The sequence below is a fragment of the Gorilla gorilla genome, chromosome 7 (genome assembly GCF_029281585.2).
Source record: "Gorilla gorilla gorilla isolate KB3781 chromosome 7, NHGRI_mGorGor1-v2.1_pri, whole genome shotgun sequence".
Classification (NCBI taxonomy): domain Eukaryota; kingdom Metazoa; phylum Chordata; class Mammalia; order Primates; family Hominidae; genus Gorilla; species Gorilla gorilla.
In genome coordinates, this window is record NC_073231.2 from 137730624 (window position 1) to 137750564 (window position 19941).

The 19941-nt window shown below is 40.5% G+C and overlaps 1 protein-coding gene across 4 annotated transcripts in view; it reads left to right on the forward strand.

The window, feature by feature from the left end:
• Positions 1–1232: 1232 nt before the first annotated feature.
• Positions 1233–19941, forward strand: part of EFR3A (EFR3 homolog A) — a 109304-nt gene continuing 90595 nt past the window's right edge. For 2 of the 4 annotated variants that reach the window (XM_063709496.1, XM_019032558.4), the window contains exon 1: positions 14007–14025. Coding sequence is in view for 1 of the 4 variants with exons in the window: in XM_004047535.5 (XP_004047583.1) it covers positions 1509–1518 (10 nt within the window). In the remaining 3 variants the exon portion in view is untranslated. Of the gene's footprint in view, positions 1519–14006; positions 14026–19941 lie in introns of those variants that run through there. The other 2 variants (XM_004047535.5, XM_019032554.4) reach the window with 2 other exon arrangements.

The window sequence follows — 19941 nt, forward strand, 5'->3', positions numbered from 1 at the left end:
CTCCGTCTCCTGGGTTCAAGCGATTCTCCTTCCTCAGCTTCCCAAGTAGCTGAGTGAGAATACAGGCATGCGCCACCACCCCCGCCTAATTTTTGCATTTTCAGTTCAGACAGGGTTTCGCCATGTTGGCCAGGCTGATCTCGAACTCCTGACCTCAGGTGATCTGCCCACCGCCCACCTCGGTCTCCCAAAGTGTTAGGATTACAGGCGTGAGCCACCGTGCCCAGCTGGACAGTCTCTTTTATAGGTACAGTACACACTCTCCTCTCCCCAGCTGCCATGACTCACTCTAAATTACCCTTCATCCTCTCCCCAGCCTCTTTCAGGGCTCCCCTAGGCTTTACTAATTCAAATTCTGCTTTCTTCCAAGTCCACCTCAAGCCAAGACTAATTTCTCCTCAACGCTTCCTGGCTCTGATCTTCATGTTCTTCATCTTCTCCTCCCAGTACTGCACAATATCATTTCTTAATCAGAAGGTTAGCCCTACTTTTTAGGACAAAGGTTCTCAGTATTAACATTGTATTTAAATCATCTGTATATGTGTTCGTAGATTTGGCTCAGCACCTAGGAATCTGCTTTTCAACAAGTCCCCAGGGGATCCAAGCACAAAAGGATCCTGGACCACTTTGACCCACTTTGAGGAAGGCTGTGTTAAACCTTTGCGGTTGGCTTTTATATCTCCATATGGGCTGTCCGCAGCCCACGGCGCCTAGCATAGTGTAGGTGCGTTGCTCAGCTCTCTGGCTCCCGGTGTCTGCTCAGCTTGGTGACTATTAGATACCTCAATTATTAATGACACCCAGAGTCAAGAAGAGTAGCTTAGCCAAGTGCACAGAGCTGCCCTCTCCAGAGGAGACTAACTCCTGAGGGATAAGGTCGCTCTGAAAGTCACAAGAGCAAAAGGAAATTACATTTTCTGCCCTCTCAAAAAATGAGCAGCCATCACCCCAAATGACCTTAGCGCATCTGAAATAAACCATGCTTTCAGAGTATGCAAAACGCACTGCAAGTTAAACCGATTGCAAAAGAAAAAGCCCACAGGTACTCCGTGCGCTCAAAGCCATCATCCTCACAAACGTAAAGTGATGCACTCCAAATAGAGATCAAGGAAAACGAATGCCACGCAGGTCACCAGGCTTTGAAAATAGAAGGCACCCGAAGTTGTTCTACGTGGCTGTCCCCAGCCACCCATTCCACCCGCTCGACAAGGGATCCTGGGCCGAGCCCGGCCATCCGCGGGGGCGGGGCCGGGACGGCGGCGGCGCGCTGACGTAACGGGCGTGGGTCGTCCGTCGCGCCGCCCGGCGGGGAGTGGGCTGGCGGCGGTAGCTGTCGCCCGCTTGGTTGCGTGACCGCGGGGTCCGCGTCTGCTCCCTCCACCCTTCGCCCTTCGCCCTTCGCCTCGTCCCGGCCTCCGCGGCCCAGCAACGGCCGTCATGGTGCCGTCGGCGCTCCCTGCGCGGCCCCGCTGAGCCTCGGTGCTCCGGCGAGCGCGGTCGAGGTCGCCATGCCTACCCGTGAGTGGCCGGCCGAGGGCCGGGGGCGTTGGGAGGCGACTGCCTGCGCGACGCGCTTGGGCCGGGTAGTCCTCCCGGGCGGCTGGGGAGGCTGGGCCGCGCTGAGCAGAGCCAGGAAGTGTCTGCGAGCGGCGGAGTTAGTTTCGTTTCGGCTTAGCCTTCCGGGGATGGCGTGAGCCCGTTGCACGGATCGGGAAACTGAGGCCCGAACGTTAAGGGAACTGCGGGGACGCTCTGTTAGGAGGCGGCAGAGCTGGTGGTAACCTGACCCGTGGGATTTCAAAGTTAAAGCCCTTTTCCCACGGCCACACGGCTTCGTGGGACTTTATGGAAATATTGAAAATAACTGCGGTACCATTGTCAGTCCCTTCTCACCTCGGGCCGGACGTCGCTAGTGGACGCGCCAGCCCCGAGTCCCTTCCCGCGGCCGCCAGACAGACCCCCGACAGCCTAACTCGGCGTCCGTATCGCCGTCGGGGCGGCTGAAGTCGGAGCTTTCTGTGGAGCTTGTTAGGCAGAGGCACCTCGACTGTGGCTTTTGGACCACACCTCGGATTCACCCGGGCAGATGATTAAAAATGCCGGTTTCGGGACCCGCCGTGTTCCCATGGAATTAGTCTGGAGCTTGGGCCCCGGAGTCTGCATGTCTAATAAGCGTCCCTGGGGTTACCAAGGCACCCCAAAGTTTAAAAGTCACTCGGTGTTGGAGGATTTTTAGACAGACGCGATACTACAAGTACTACTAATGACCTATTTTAAAATGACCCAGATAATCGCAGTATGACTTTATAGCCACAGGTCAATGTGGATATGTGCAAACTAGGGAAGCTCCTGATCTTGGGTAGAGAGGAAGCAACTTTGTCATTGATTTGAGAATTCAAGTAGGACTCTTTTGACTAAGTGTTCAATACTATAGAATCTTTACACACTTGTGAATATATTTCCTAGAATTCATAACTACTTCTAGTTGTCCTTGTTTTTGTAGCCATCTGGGACGCTGAATTTCCAGGTCAGTCTCCAATGCACGTTTCGTCTAGTGGTGGGAAAAGATGAGTTATTTCTTGATATTAGAAATATTGATATTTTCCTGATATTTAAGGATATTAAATTTAAATTGATATTAAAGATATTTAAATATCTTCTTGAGATTTAAAGATTTTCCTGTGGCAAATCTTTACATAGTCCTGATGTAGAGATTACTTTTAACTCCTCATACATGTGTGGGTACTGTGGATTTTGTTTTCTTCACACAGTACTGTGTGTCCTTAACTCACGTTCTTGGACTTCGCATCCAGTAAATATGTCCAGTTTAAATTTCTGTTTTATTCCTTTTGGCTGGAGGAATATCATTTACAATCATCTTCATTGTTATTGCCAGTTTAGTACTTCTAAATTCATGTTCACGTTATTCAGTGAATATCTGAGACTAGCACTATGCTAATCTTTTATTTTCTGAGAAACCAAAGGGGAGGAGGTAAGCACCTATTGAAAGTTGAGGCTTCAAGTAGAATTTATTGGTAACATGCCAGAATTATCCTGTGAAATAAAATTTTTAGTTATGTTCTAGGGTTATCTAGCTTCACAGAGTGGATTTAGTAAACTCGTTTCTTTTCAGATGTTTAGTTTATTCTGCAAAATGATTTTAGGATGGGCCATGGTGGAGTTTACATAGTTAAGAATGCAGGTTTCACACCCTGACTGGAAGACAAGTGAAATGTTTGTTTTATCTGTCATTGTTAATATTTGTCATGGTACATTTTTTATGACTGAATAAAAGTGTGCTGTGGATTGATTGGGGGTACCAGTGTGAGGTGAGTAGTGTTCATATTTGCCTTTTCTCTCCTTTGGCAGTCACAGCTGCCGAAATTGCTGGGATAGTGCAGTGGACAACAATATTTCTTTGAAATTCTGTTTGTAGAATATATATCCAACACAGAGATGGCAAAATTGTTATTCTCTGTAGGAATTTAGTAGGAAGTTCACAGCTCTTAGGAGGAAAACTGTGCTCAGATAAGCTAAGTGTTTTTGTTTGATTGGTTGTTTTAATGTTAAATGGTTGAGAGGCTCAGTGATAAGCCCAAGCCAGTTAATCCCTACGAGTTTTAATTAAAATCAAAGGGTTGGAGGTGATCACTATGGTCTCTCAGACTCTACAATTCTGAGAGCAACCCTTGCTGTAAGTCATAGAATTATTCTACTCTTGCTATTTTGTTGCTTATTTGGAATATTGGTACTCATTGAAACTGTTGTTAATAACTAGAATCCAGTGAAGCATGCAGTAACCCCACTGGCTAAGCAATGATATATCTCGTGAATATTAACAGCCACTTCACTAGAATTATTTTGGAGATCCGTAGACTCTTTGAGAAGGCAACCACCTGGACGGATGCCTGACAGGAAACTGCCAGGACACAGAAACAATTTTGTGGTCGTGTTACAAGCCTGTAGTCTGAAACAATCCTTAGGCACAGATTTCAAGACTATGCTGCTGAATGCTGTTTCAAACCTGTAAACCTATAATTTGACACATCATTTTTCTAGAGGCCTTTATTTCATTCTCCATTCAAAGGACCATTAAGAAGCGTTTTATTTTAAAGATTTTCAAACTCTGAATCGAAGTTTGAGTTGGAACGACTGTTAAAGCTTCTTAATCATTTTATGTTGTGTATCGGGAAGCTGAGCCTTCTGAGAGTTTCCATGGAGTAAAACCATGACTTGAACACAGAACTGGCCCCTATAATCAGTAACCACAGTGAGCATAGTAACATTAATTTTTCTCTAGCACTAAATTGATAATAGTTTAGCCTTTTTTTCCCCTTGAGTTACATTAAGATAAATGTAAGCTTGGTCAAAAATTTAAATTGTTCTGTGAACTTACAAGAATGCATTTGCTTCCATCCTGTCACAGAAATCTTTGGAAAAGCTGTGGATATCACTGGTGTGCTAAGTAGATTCTTGTTTATATAGACACAAACTTAAACTTTTAGTAAACTCGTTATGTGAAAATGGCTCCTGAGTTCACAGATAACTTGCCTCAAAACAGGTCCAGTAAAATGTGCTCTTTTATTTTATATGAAAAGTTATTCTATATTTTCTAGGGAAAACCAAAACTCTCAAATATTGTTTGCTGTTAAACTATACTTTGAGTAATTATGTGTGTTGAATGCTTTCTTTTCTCATTTAGGTACTGACGTTGAGGTCTAGGCAAATTTCTTAGGCTGTAATAATAATATGGCTACTCCATGTTTGTTTTTCTTTTGATGAGGCTAATTACATTTAACTTATTTTTTAATTTATTTTTATGAAAGAAATGCAGAATGAATTATAAAAGAGGGTTGCTGATTGAAGTGTTTTCCTTTTAGAGACACATTACATGCAAACTTGACCTACACTTTCATATTACTGGATTATTAGCCTTTTGTGTTCATTCATATTCTCATTCTTTCTCTCCCCTTTTCCCCTCTTCCCCCCTTTCCTCATTGTCCCTTTGCTTCCTTCTCCCCTCCCCTCCCATCTCCCTCCTTCCTCCCTTCTTCTACCCACCACCTATGTGTCCTGCCAGAGTTGTAGCTGATGAATTTTCTTTTTTGCAGTGATCTTTGGCTTGACACTGCCCTGTTTGCTGCCCAGATCTCATCTTTCAGTCTGTCCCCACTCATGGGGACATGGGGCTACATTAATGATTATGTAGGTGGTAGGAGATAATGCTGGAGAAAGAGAAAGCCAGAATTTGAGTTTTTTTTTTTTTTTTTCTTTTTTGAGAGGGAGTCTTGCTCTGTCGCCCAGGCTGGAGTGCAGTGGTGAGATCTCTGTTCACTGCAACCTCCAAATCCCGGGTTCGAGCAATTCTGTCTCAGCCTCCCTAGTAGCTGGGACTACAGGCATGTGCCACCACGCCCAGCTAATTTTTTGTATTTTTAGTACAGATGGGATTTCACCGTGTTAGCCAGGATGGTCTCAATCTCCTGACCTCATGATCCACCCGTCTCGGCCTCCCAAAGTGCTGGGATTACAGGTGTGAGCCACCGCTCCCAGCCATTTGATGGGTTTTATATGCTCTCACAATCACAGTTACGGTGGCTTTTTTATAGGCTTAGTAGCAGTTTCCAACTTACTGATTACTTTATGAAGACTTACAGTTTGCTATTAGTAATAGGAAGTAATTATTGAATACTGATTGTGTGCTAGGCAGTATACTTTGTGCTTTACCTGAATTATCTTCTTTAACTCTTCCACTTTGAGGGAGGCCCTGTTTGACCTGTTTTAGAAGATAGAGAGATTGAAGTTCAGAAAAGTTAAGTAACATTCCTAATGACAGTAAGTGGTAGAGCTGTTATTGCAACTAGATGGGTCTGACCTCTTAAGTCCCAGCTCTTTTTTCATACTATAGTGCTCTGAGCCAGGCAGGAGTTGAACAGGATCCCATCAGTTTTACACTGTCACTTTTCCTTAGCACTGTGCCTGGTTATATAATAGGTGCTTGTTAAATGCTGAATAAATTAATAATTGAATCTTTAAAAAATTTTTAAATTGATACATAGTATTTTCACATTTATGGAGTAGGGTACATGTGATATTTTGTTAGATTCATACAGTGTGTAACAGTCAGGTCAGGGTATTTAGGGTATCCATCACTTTGAGTGTTTATCATTTCCATGTGTTGGGAACATTTCAAATCCTCTCTTCTAGCTACTTTGAAATATACAGTACATTGTTACTAACTATAGTCATCCTACTCTGTTATCAGACATTAGAACTTACTCCGTCTAACTGTATGATTTACCTATTAACCAACCTCTCTTCATCCGCCTTGCTCCCCCACACGCTTCTGGCCTATATGCAGAATAGATTGAATTGTAACTGGAGTCAGATAAGTTATTCTTTGGATACCATAACCGGAACTTTTTTTTCCGATAAAGATAGTGTTATAAAAGTTTTATAATTTGGCCAGGTGCAGTGGCTCACATCTGTAACCCCAGCACTTTGGGAGGCCAAGAAGAGAGGATCGCTTTTGGCTGAGAGTTCTAGACCAGCCTGGGCAACATAGATCCCACCTCTACAGTAAAATTAAAAATTAGCCAGGTGTGGTGGTACATGCCTATAGTCCTAGCTACTTGGAGGCTGAGGCAGGAGGATTGTTTGAGCCCAGGAGGCTGAGGCTGCAGTGAGCTATGGTCTCACTACTATACTCCAGCCTGGGCAACAGAGTAAGACCTATCTCTAAAAAGGAAAAAATATATATATTTAGTTTATGATTGTGTTCTTTGCAGGCCTGTCTGTACCATATTTGAGGTCTGAGACAAGAATACAAATGGAGGTCTGCAAATCATAGTTTAAATCAGGGATTTTCAGTTTTTACACTAGTGATGTCTGGGACAGGTTTAGGGGTAACAGGGGCTGTCCTATGCACTATAGGACATTAAACATCATCCTTGGCCTCTACGAACTGGAAGCCAGGAGTAACCCTCCTGCCCCAAGCTTCTGTCAACCAAAAGTGTCTCTAGATATTGCCACATGTCCTCTGGGGGACAAAATTGTCCCTGGTTGAGAACCACTGGCCTAAATATTTAAATGTTATAGACCATACTATGCCCGCAGCCTGGCCTGCTTTCCCATGCAGGGTCCCCAGCCTGCTCCCTAGGCATTGCCTTCTCAGTGCAGAGGTCCAAGTAGCTTGCAGGCTTGATCCAGTCAGTAGGACCCTGGCCTGGGATTGACTGTCAGTTTCCTTCAGGGAGCCAGGGTGGGCAGGTTCCCCTCCTTTGATACTGTACTTTTCCATCTCAGGATTTCTAGATAGATAGTTCCAAGCATCTCCCAGAACTGTACTAGCCGAGTAGCTGGACAGATAGAAGGTGGAAGCCTAGCTTTCTGGGGAACTCATTCTGCTTAGACTCTGACTCTAGGTGACGTGGAATGGGGAACTTGAAGCAAAAACAGCTGCAGCCATCTTTCTCTGGTAATTTGAGATGGAGTCTCACTCTGTAGCCCAAGCTGGAGGGCAGTGGTGTGATCTCGGCTCATGGCAACCTCCACCTCCTGGAATCAAGCTATTCTCCTGCCTCGGCCTCCCGAGTAGCTGGGACTACAGGTGTGCGCCACCACGCCTGGCTAATTGTTTTGTATTTGAGTAGAGATGGGGTTTCACCATGTTGCCCAGCATGGTCTTGAACTCCCAAGCTCAGGCAATCTGCCTGCCTCGGCCTCACAAAGTGCTGGAATTACAGGCGTGAGCCACTGTGCCCAGTCTTTCTCTGGTTTTCTAGGGCAGTGATTTTCAGTTATCACTACTCCATGCGCTTTCCCACCCACACACACCTCTGTAAAAGGAGAGACAGTCCTCTGTGTTTTGCAGGGCAGAGGCCCTTTTTTTCATGGGTCAAATAAGATACTGATTTTTAGGATGAAACCACATTTTACTCATTACATGGCTCAACTCTGGTGTGGAATGATCCAGTTATCATATGCAGTGTTTCTGTTGTGGTGGGATGGATTGCAGTGAATGAATCTTCATCCTATAGTGGGAGTAGAGAGGTTTTTATTGGTACCATTTAAGGAAAGGGGTCCCAGACAGTCTCAGAAATAAAGAGAAGGGCACAGAAAATCCCAATATGGCCCGCAACTGCTTCAGAGAAGGAAGAGTGGGCCGGAAGATAGGACATGAGTCATTTGTCTAGGTTAAGGAGTCTTCAGTCTTTTTGCTAAATTAACCCTTTTGAGAATCTGATGAAAGCCATGATTATTCTTCCCCAGAAATGCAGATTCTCACCCAAAGTTTTGCATGTAATTTGAAGCAATTCAAAGGCATACTAAGATGGAAAAATGAAGTAAATCACCACAGTGGCAGTTCTCTGAGAAAAGCACCCTAACTGAGGTTGTGGAAGAATATCATTTGCCAAATATATGATGCCAATATAAGTATGTCTTTTTTCTGCTTTTTTGTCTGTTTTCCCCCTAACGTTTTAACATTATCTTGTTTTTTCTTACCTTCTCTGTTAGCCTACTGAAATCTTTAAGGTATTATATAATATATAGATGGATATTCAGTAAGGCTTTTCTAAAATTGGTATCTATGAAGAGAGTTAGTTTAAGAATTGCAGGATCACCAGAGAAGGAACTTTAAGAGAGGGAAAAATGAAATTGAAGAGAATTTGAACTTAAAAGGCCGTTTTATCTAATCATTAAGGGGAAAGTGAAACCAAAGTAGTTTTGGGGCCAAGGGTAAAGTTCCCCTTTGCCCTCTGAAGGTTCACTGAAAAATCAACTGACAAAAGGCAGATTAATTGGAGAAAAGGCATACAAATTTATGTAACGTATATAGGCACTAGAGCCTTCAGAATGAAGACCCAAAGATACGGGGGAAAATGCCTATTTTTATGCTTAGGTTCAACAAAGTATGGACATTATATAGAAATATTGGCCAAAATACGAATGATCTAATGTTAATAGACTGAGTGGGGAAACTCAGCAAGGCCCATCTAGATTTTTCTTGGATTATCTGAGCATGCATTCTTTTCTTCTGGGTATGGGGCAGGGCCCTGTCTGGCTTGGGGTCTTGTGACCCACAGTCAAACAAGGTAGGTCAGGTAATTTCTTTATGATCAGTTTTTACGCAGAAAGGCCGAGGGAAAGTTAGAGTAATATTTTTCAGTTTTATGACTGGGTTTGGGGAAAAAGCGTTCTGGTTTTTGTAACCCACCTTGGGGAAGAGCGATTCTGGTTTCTATAGCTAGCCTTAGGGGAAAATGGGACTAAGAGACAGGAAGGCAGGAGACGGTCAGAGAAAAACTTTTGTTTTTGAGGCATTCATTTTGGAGTATGTTTTCTGAGGCCCAACAATAGGTTAACTGTGCCATTCAGCTAGATAATGGTGTGGTACTAGAACCCAGCTCATCTGAATCCTGGGTGGGTGTGCTCACAGCTACATACTTCCTACGACCTGCATGGCACATGGAAGGGGTGGGAGATAAGCAGGATAGAAACCATGGCTAACAGTATGAAGAAAGATTCAAAATTAATATCAAATAGGAAAAAGATATTATTTACAGCATTTGTACAAATCTGAAAGCAAAATACTATGAATCCTATGTGGTTAGAGTACATTTTTGGTCTCTTAGATTACCAAAAGACTTAACACTAACATGCAGAGGCAGTGAAGTACAGTAGAAAAGACAGAAGTTTAAATTGGTACAGCATTTTTAGAAAGCAATATAGCAATATGTTATCAAATACGCAAATCTTAAACCACTGGCACAGTAATTTCACTTTTGGGGATCTATCCTTTTTCTTCTCTATAATTGGTGTTTTCCTTCTACAGTTAGCATTCTACAATCAGAGAAGAAGATTCTTAAGATGATTTTACAGCTCAACATAATTTTTTCAACATTTTTATAATTCAACATTTTATAAAAATTTTTATAATTTTTTTCAAAACCTTGAAATTACATGTTAAAATGCTGCTTTGAACTGGTTTTTCTTTAGCCTGTAGAAAAGAACTTTGAGTTACTGGTCAAGTAGTTTTGACCATACTGGCTTAGGAAAACAGCGCATCAGATCAGCTGTCTGATTGCTATCGTGTAAAAATCTGTGAACGACTTTGAGCAGTCATTGGTGGATTATGTTGTTCAGGAATAGGAATGGAGCTTTTTTCCTATCACTTGTATTTTTTTTTTTTTTTTTGAAAGGAGGAGGAAATAATTTCTGCTTTATTAAGTGGTGGTTTAAATCATGAAAACCTGAAAGGTTGAGGTGAGTCATGATGTGGGGGTTCAGTTTATTGGGAACTGACAGGTTTTTATTTTTCTGGTTTTTTTTTTTTTTTTTGGAATGATCTTGTAGAGTTGAATACAGTTCTAGGGAAGTATGATCACAAAATGAATGTTGGCAGTTCCTCCTATGATTAATATGTCAGACTTGTCAAAATTCTCTCATCATGTGTATTTGCCGGGTTTATTCAGTTCTTGAAATGAGGCAGCTCTCAAGTATATTCTAAAGCAAACAGGAACTACTGTTTTTCTTCTTTCCATGTATGGTATCATATTATCCCTTTTGCATATGTATTTCTTGCTCTCTGACTTTAGGTGTTATTAGATAGTGTGGTTCTAATTTTTATGGAGGAAGGAAACACTAGTCAGGTTTTTTTTTTTAATTTTACTTCTGAATCAAGAGTTTTCTGTATTCTTAAATTAGGCATTAAGCCATTTGCTTTACAGTCTTTAAGAGGAATTCTGTCCTAAATGCTATTTTTGTTTTTAATCTTAGTTGGTGAGTTATTCAGCTGTACCTTTTTATTGTTATTACCTGAACTCCAGGGTATTTCTGCTGCAGTAGTTTTCTGGATAATGCTAAGTGTTCTTCACATCCCTGTTGTTTAATTGGTGTTTTTGAACAGCTGTCTTGGCAATTAGCTACCAAGTTCCCTTGCTGTGGTTACAGTTAGCTGTAAACGAATTTCACTCCTGATGAGCCGAGTGAAGTGTAAGGTGTCCAAGGTTGGCGTTGTCATTTCCTGGAATCTCATAAACTTTGCAGAAGGTACTGTGCCAGGCTAAAGGAATGGCCCATTTATGACATCTGACTTGGATTGTTTTATTTTATTAACTTAGTTAAAAATAATTTACTAACTTTTTAACCCACTAACTGGAGAAGATTTTATCTCCTACGCATATTTAGATGCAATAGAATTTACATAACTGTGCTTTAGAGGTGGAAATGCTTTATGAACATGTTGTTAGAATCAGCAGGTTATCAGTTCTTGCATTATCATCCCACCATCTGCTGCAGCTGGCTCTAGAAGGGCATCTACAGTGGGGAGGACACTCCAGGCAAATGTATAACACCTAAGATTCTGCCTCTAAGTCCCTATGGCTTCTCCTGTTTTCTTAGCTGGGCTGGAGTATGTGAATTTCAGAGGTCCAGTTACTTTTCATTTCACAACTCAAATTGGAAGCAGACTTAAGTGACTTGTCATGACCCCTTTTCCCTTGGTTCCATCTTGCTTCTTTGTTTGGTCTTCCAGTGATGGGGGTATCTGCCCCAGGACAGTTCTATTTCTAATACCTGTACAGAAGCTCCTTCCCCTGGCACAGCATCCTCATTGTTGGTTCCTGAGGATTCCATATTGCTCTTGACCCACATTGATGAATACAATCAGTGAGGGTGGCCCAAGGGAAGCTTGAGCTTTTAGAGCCAAGTTTTCAAAATTTCTTCCACAGAGTATAATAAGGACTGTTGTATGGGAAGGATCCCGACAAGACTGTGCAGGTGGCCCTCTCTATCTGACCACCTTCAGCTGGAGCAGCTCTGTTTTTTTTTTTAACTTTTATTTTAGGTTCATGGGTACATTTACAGGTTAGTTAATAGGTAAACTCGTGTCACAGGGGATTGTTGTAGTACTATTGTATTGTTGTAATATTATTGCACCCAGGTACTAAGCCTAGCACCCAGTAGTTATTTTTTCTGCTCCTCTCTCTTTTCCCACCCTCCACCCTCAAGTGGGCCCCGGTGTCCATTGTTCCTTTCTTGGCGTCCATGAGTTCTCATCATTTGGCTCCCACTTATAAATAAGAACGTGGTGTTTGGTTTTCTGTTCCTGTGTCAGTTTGCTAAGGATGATAGCCTCCAGCTCCATCTGTTCCCACAAAAGACATGATCTCCTTCTTTATTATGGCTGCATAGTATTCCATGGTATATATACACCACATTTTCTTCATCCAGTCTGTCATTGATAGGTATTTAGGTTGATTCCATGTCTTTGCTATTGTGAATAGTGGAGCAGCTCTATTTTTATCTCTTTTATTTGTGACATTCTGCATTTGGTTTCAGTAGTGTTGGCTACTTGTAAAAAGTTTGAGGTTTATAGTATTAGACATTAGAATATGCCCTCTGACGAGAATTTAAGCTGTTTTATAATCAGTAGCTCGGGAACCTAGAGGCAAAAATAAAAACTGTTGAGTTGATAGTGCCTCACCTGTTTTGTTCTCATGATCTCCAAGATGGGAGATTTTATAATCTCTTCTTGTAGTCATTTCAGTCATAGGTACTGTCAGTATGTTCCTAGAATCACAAATGTTCTTTCAATTTTTCTTGTTTTCCTGTTGGATTTCTCTTAGCAAATATTTTTGGGCCTACATTTGTAAAGCACTGCTGGCTGGAGAATACAGAGGTGAATAAAGCAGTCCCTAGCTTCAAAAAGTTTACCTTATTTATAGAAGGGTATAAATTGCTATAACACAGAGAATGGCAAGCACGATTAGAATGGTGCTATTGGGGGCCCAGGGGAGAGACTGCACCTCTGATTGGGAGAAGAGCGCAAGGGGAAGATGAGTGGAGGACAGCTTTCTAAATCCAAGTGCCTTGAAGTATACTACAGATACAGTGGTCAAAGGAGAAATGCTGGTTTGGGGAAACTGTTTGAGATGACTTATGCAGGTGGAAATAACCATTAAGCAGTTTAAGTGAGACAGTAGTGCTAGGGAAGGTGAAGAATCTAAGGCTGTGTATGTGTGCACACCTGCGCATGGTAATTTTGTCTTTTATTCACATATTTATTGAATGCTATGTGTCATTTATTATGCTAGACACTGAGGATACGGTGCTATCCTCATACAGGACGTATGGACACCAATAGGGGTGTCGTCCCTGCCCTCATGGATCTTGGTCTGATGGGGAAGAAAGGTGCTCAGCACGTAGTTACACTGATGAGACAGGGAGCTTTAGAGGGCCTATGGTTTCTTTCCTTTACTGCTGTGTTTATAGTTTTGGTATAGTGTCTGGGCCATGGCACACATTCAATGTATGTTTATAGAGTGAATCAAAGAAATGTAATAGATGTTAATAATAAAAGAAACACAAGTTGCTATGTAAACATGTAAGTGAGCCTGGAGGGAAAGCAGTTAGAGGTTATTAAAATACAGTAGTCGAATTGGTGGGCTTTGGACTTGGATGGTGGTTGTAGGAAGGACTGCAGTGAACAAATGTGAACACTTTTGAGGAAATACAATTGATAGGATTAATTGGATCAAAGGATTGAGGGAGAAAGGGGAGTAAGGATTTACTCAGGTTTCTGGCTTTATCATATGGGTGAATGGTTCTGGTTTGCTATAGGGACTTTTTGGAGGAGGAGCAATTTGGGGAAATTGAGATGGAAGATGAGTCCATTTTAGGATATGATGAGTATAGTGCCTTAAAGACATTCATGTTATGTTTGTAGGAGTAATAGTGCATAAAATTACTAAAGGATAGGTTGTATAGAGGCTAAAGAAGCTGAGGGCAAACTCTTGAGGAACATGTTTATTTAAAGATGGAGTGAGGCACAGGAACCAAAGAGGGAGCAGGTGGGTCATTTTTTAAACAAATACCATTGCAACAAATGTTTGCAGGATGAGAGTTATGCAAGACTCAAATGACTCACACTTATTTTTAGTAGCATTTGAATATTCCAATGTAGCAAGAAGCAGAAACACTGGACAGTCTCTTACAGTTTGATTTGATATGATGACAATAAAGGTAATTTATGAAACAATTTTTTTTAAGCTTTAGGACTTAAGAACAATTGTTGTGTCTCAGCCGTGGCGGTTCTGTCCTATATGTCTGGCCTAAACTGTCTTTTCACAGCTTCCTAGCTGGGGGAGGTGATTGTCAAATTATAATTGGGTGAGAGGATGTAAACTGTAAATTGTGCAGTTTGCAAGTAGAAATTAGGGTGGCTCCACATATATAAGCTAAAATAAATAATATAGAACTAAACTGTTAGTAATTTATCAACCCATTGCCATCTTGAGAATCATAATAATGTATATTTGTGAAACAGAATGATTTGCAGGCAGCAGATGTAATGCTTATGCAGAGTTGCTGGGAAACTGCTTTATTCACACAAGGAACCGAGGGACATTAGAGACGAGCTGTCACCTGAGAGTATCAGTCAGCTTTTGGAGTTTTCAGTAAGATTTCTTTCCCCTTATACAGCGAATACTGTTCTCCTTTCCTCCCCGTCCATTGGTTTCTCGGCATCTACTTGGTCTGACACAGTAAACAGGCTCTATTCTCTGTTTTCAGCAACATAGAAATATTGTTCAGCCTGTCCTGATGGAGTACAGCAACCTGCTGATTAAGGGATTAACAATTTTAAAAGTATTTTGTACAGTGGTTCAGGGAAGATTAGAGAGGGTTGAGTATAATTGTGGTTTGGATGCTTTGCTTTTGCCAAAATTGGCAGTTGTTTCAACCATTCTTAATATTTTCATCTAAAATTGCACAGTAATTAAACCCTGCTAAACACTTTTAAGTATTTGCATAGAGGTGAGATAATGTTCTATTGATTCTTTTAATTTGTAAGAGTAGATTAAGTTTATCTTTATAGTTGCAGTAATAAAATGAATTATACAAATATATACAGAATTCCAGGTTCTTTGTGTATAATGCTACAGAAAAACTGGTTGGTTTGTTTTTTTTCCATGCGTCGGTAGTAGTAACCCTTATCTTTGAACTTGAGGTAATTTTGTCAGTTGGTAATACATTGAATTCTTAGGGTAGCATCAGATTTTGGTTTATGAGCCATTTAAGAATATTGATTAGAAAAGATTTGATTTTCTTCTTAGAGGCATATGATTAACATAAAAATACCTTGTTCATGTTGTGACCACAGTGTGTGTTTGTGATAAATTAAAAGAATAGGGGCCTGGCACAGTGGCTCACTCCTGTAATCCTAGCACTTTGGAAGGCAGAGGCGGGCAGATCACGAGGTCAAGAGGTTAAGACAAGCCTGACCAACATGATGAAACCCCGTCTCTACTAAAAATCCAAAAATTAGCAGGGCGTGGTGGCACATGCCTGCAATTCCAGCTACTCAGGAGGCTGAAGCAGGAGAATTGCATGAACCCGGAAGGTGGAGTTTGCAGTGAGTTGAGATCGCACCACTGCACTCTAGCCTGGGTGACAGAGCAAGACTCTCTCAACAACAACAACAACAACAAAGAATAGGTTAAAATTTAAAGAAGTCTTAGGCTTTTGACTTTGTGTTACTATAATTTCATGTATAGAGCGAATATAAAATGTTTAAGGTTTCTTGGTTTTAGTTGGAAGATTGGAGAGAATATATCAGGCATTGAACTTTGAATGCTTAAATTAGTAGAATAATTTTTTAATTGAACATTTTACTTAACTAGTCCTGCTCAGCAAATCCTGTGTTATATGTTGCTATCTTCAAATGTTGGATAGAGAAATTACTTAAAATATATATTTTATTTAGATATGTAATTAGACTGCTACTTATCTTTTCAGTTACTGTTTAATCAGAAAATGTAATCATCTCAATTCAAATGAAAATCTCTAACATATGGCATAGATGCTGTGGGTGTTATGGAATCTATAAGAAGAATCAATGCTGTTGGTATATTAAATGTATTTCCTCTAAAAATAATTTTGGAAGTTACAAACACTCCTACAGATTTAACACTTTTGTTGCTCTGTGACTAATGAGGAAATAAATTTTTTTAAAAAATTTAAGTAGTTAGGGTTTTAAAGCTGTTTTAAATTTTGCCTGTGATAACTCATATCCTATTTGTGAATTACTTAGAGGACTTTTAATTAAAGTAACTCAAACCAACTTGGTTAGCTAAGAAAGATCCTAGTCATTGCCTGTGATCGATTCTTTATGCTCATAACGGTAACAAACTAATATTTTTTGATTTAGGGGTTTTCCTAAGCTATGGTGCCTTACTTTGTTTAAGCAGACACTGTCCTTTGTCAGTGATTTTTTTTTTTTTAAAGCTTAGCTAAAAATCTGCAGAAAGCCCCAAACCTATCTTTTTTCCCCCCATATTCAGCTTTTCATTTTGGACAATAGGCTAGTAGAATTTTAAACTGTGACCTTAGTATTACTAATGCATATTAAGGTCACAGTAAGTATACTGAAGGAAATGATTGATTTTTAAAACAGCTTTATTGAGATATAATTTGCGTACCATAAAATTTACCTGTTTTGGCCGGGCGCAGTGGCTCATGCCTGTAATCCCAGCACTTTGGGCGGTCGAGGCGGGTGGATCACAAGGTCAGGAAACAGAGACCATCCTGGCTAACACAGTGAAACCCCGTCTCTACTAAAAATACAAAAAATTAGCCGGGTATGGTGGCGGGCGCCCACTACTGTGCTACTCAGGAGGCTGAGGCAGGAGAATGGCGTGAGCTCAGGAGGCGGAGCTTGCAGTGAGCTGAGATTGCGCCACTGCACTCCAGCCTGGGCGACAGAGCAAGACTCCATCTCAAAAAAAAAAAAAAAAAAAAAAATTTTTTACCTGTTTTAACGGTATGAGGAAACTTCATTTTTACATTAAACAAAATCCCTGGGAAATCACCTGGACAGATACTTTTAACAAATGTGAATTTTAAGATGCTCCACCTTTTCTTCTCCCTAGATTTTGGTTCGTTAGGACTCAAACTTTAGTAAGTATTAGGAGACTTGTGAAAACGAAAGACTCTGAAATCCCAGTTCTTTTTAACTTTTTAATTGTAAGGAAGATACATTTATTTCTGGATTTTATATATATATATTTAAGTTTAAAAACCTGAAAGCTTCCAGTATCAGATTACTATAGTGACAAGCATTTTAATATGTGCAGGAAAGAGTAAAAAGTAAAGACTTTTCTGCATGCTGAAGTTACAGTACATACGGCAGAGGATTCTCACCTTAGTTTTACAAAATAAAAAGGGGCCTTAGCTTCAAAACTGGATTTTGCTTGGGGATGGATTTGCTGCTAGAATTTTGTGAAAGATTATGTAAAAATATTTCCATTATTTTCCTTGTCCGTTTTGGGACACTTGTGCCGGAGTGCTTTGTTATTGTAAGCTGAAACTTCAGTGCACAGTGCACTGTGGGTAGAAAAGCTTTAAGACATTCTAGACCCTAAGCAGCAATGGCCATTTTGCTGTGAGTTTGTAAAGTAAAAACGTTCTCTCCCCCTTTTCCTAAGATGTGCATGTAGCAAGGATGGCAAAGTCCTCCCTGTAGCTCTTGCTTGTGGTCTTGGTATGCAGGGAGTTTACCAGGAACTTCTTATGTAGACCCTCTAACAGCATAAAAGGCTTCTTTTTTCTTTCTCACATGTTCTTGTATTCTTAGGGACATTTTTTAGCTCAGAGTAACCTATGATAGGAAAAGAAGATAACTTCTAGAAGTGGTAAGTTTTGTAGTATGACAGATTCTCAAGCAGGGTGTCGCTTCCCCATTCTGTACCATCTGACTTAAGTTTTGTACGTCTGGAGAGCAGTGGCAGTAATTGTATAATTTTTTGGCAGCTGCACAATGTTTTGATGACGTTGCTTTAGTCTCCAAAGTAGACAGTTCAGATTTTTTTTTTTCAAAAAGAACTTTCTCAGAAAGGCAGTATAGTGTATAGTGTTGAGAGTACAGGCTTAGAGGCCCTTAACGAGATCCATGCTCCATGCTTCTCGTTGTATGGTCTTGGGGATATTATTGTCTTTCTGATTCTCTATTTGTAAAGTGTAAATAACAATACCTACCTCATAGGGTCATTCTGAGGATTAAATAAGACCAAACCTAGAATTTAGTGGACACTCAAATATTTGGTAAATACATTTTGAAAGAATCAGACTAGTAGATGAGGGATAGATAGGAGCAGGGAATTCCTGGAGTAGATTGGATCTTGTTGCCATTTGGTTAAGTCTTCTGATTTTCCACTGTATTTGCACAATATCCATGAAGCCAGATTTTGTGCTTTTGAAAAACACTTGGATTAGAATTTGGTGTATTAGTTTGCTGAGCTGTTGTAACAAAGTGCAACCAACTGGATGATTTCCACAACAGATATTTATTGTCTCACTATTCTGGAGGGTAGACCTCTGAAATCAAGGTGTTGGCAGGGTGGGTTCTTTGTGAGGGCTGTGAAGGAAGGATCTGTTCCAGGCATCTCCCTGGCTTTTAGATAGCCATCTACCTGGAGTTCTGACTGTATGTGTGTCTGTCTCTAAATTTCTCCTTTTTATAAGAATTCTAGTCGTATCGGATTAGGACCTACCCCAATGGCCCTATCCTAACTTGATTACTACTACAAAGACCCCCCTCTCTCTAGATATGGTCACTTTCTGAGGCACTGGAAATTATGACTTCAACATATGAATTTTGAAGGGACACAACTTAATCCATAACAGAGGTATATCAGACATGAGAATGAAACAGACTTTTGCTTACAACATTTTCATTTTTTTAATTGTGCGTATTTATTAAACTTTGATGTAAATTAATGGTATAATCTTTTTTTCTTTTACTGAGCCCAGACATTCATTTACCTAAACTTAAGTGAAGTGTATGTGGCACTTGAAAAAGATTGGTAAAATTGAACAAAAATTCCTTATTTCCTTGTCTTAGTTATTTTGTATGTTACTATTGAGATGAGGGAGGAATGTTTGAGTTTGAGTGACTGAAATATCAAGGAAGGAGTTAAATTCTCTGGAGGCTGACCTGAAGTCATTTTGGCATTTAAACTGGTTTCAGAATGGTACATATCTACTAAATATAGAATTTACTGGTGTACATGTTGTACGAAATCTTATGTGTATTAGTTTTCTAGGGCTACAGTAACAAGGTAGCACAAACTGGGTGGCTTAAGACACCAGAATGTTTTTCTCTCACAGTTCTGGAGTCCAGAAATCCAAAATGAAGGTTTGGGCAGGATCATGCTTCTGAAGGCTCTAGGGAAGAATGCTTTTTTGCCTCTTTCAGCTTCTGGTATTTACTGTAGTCCTTGGAGTTCCTTGGCTTGTGGCAAAATAATTCCAATCTCTTCTGCTGTCTTCATGCAGCCTTCTTGTGTGTATCCATATCTTTCTTTTTTCTTATAAGGATACCAGTCATTGAATTTAGGGCTTACCCTAATCCAGTATGACTTCATATTGATTATATCTGCGAAGACCCCATTTCGAAATAAAGTCACAATGGCAGGTATAGGTTGAATATTCCTAACCCGAAAATCTAAAATGCCCCAAAATTTGAAACTTTTGAGCTCCTTTTTGAGCACTCAAAAGAAATGCTCTTTGGAGCAATTTGAATGTCAGATTTTTTTATTAGGGATACTCAACTAGTATGTATTCTGCAAGTACCCTTAAATTAAAAAAAATTAAAAATCTGAAACACTTCTGGTCTCAAGCATTTTTGATAAGGTTAATTCAACCTTTACTGGGGTTAGGACTTAACCATATTGTTTTGGGGAACATAATTCAACCCACAACACTTGTCCATTGCTTCTTAAAATCACATTTACTGTTAATTTCTCTCTTAAATTCTCCAGTTATTCTGACTAGTAAATGGACAGCCTTGTTTCCACACATTAATGTACTTGAGTGTGACAGCTGAGAACTCTCCCACTTTCCTGCATGTTAACCTACTGCCTTGGTTTTCCAGCTACATAA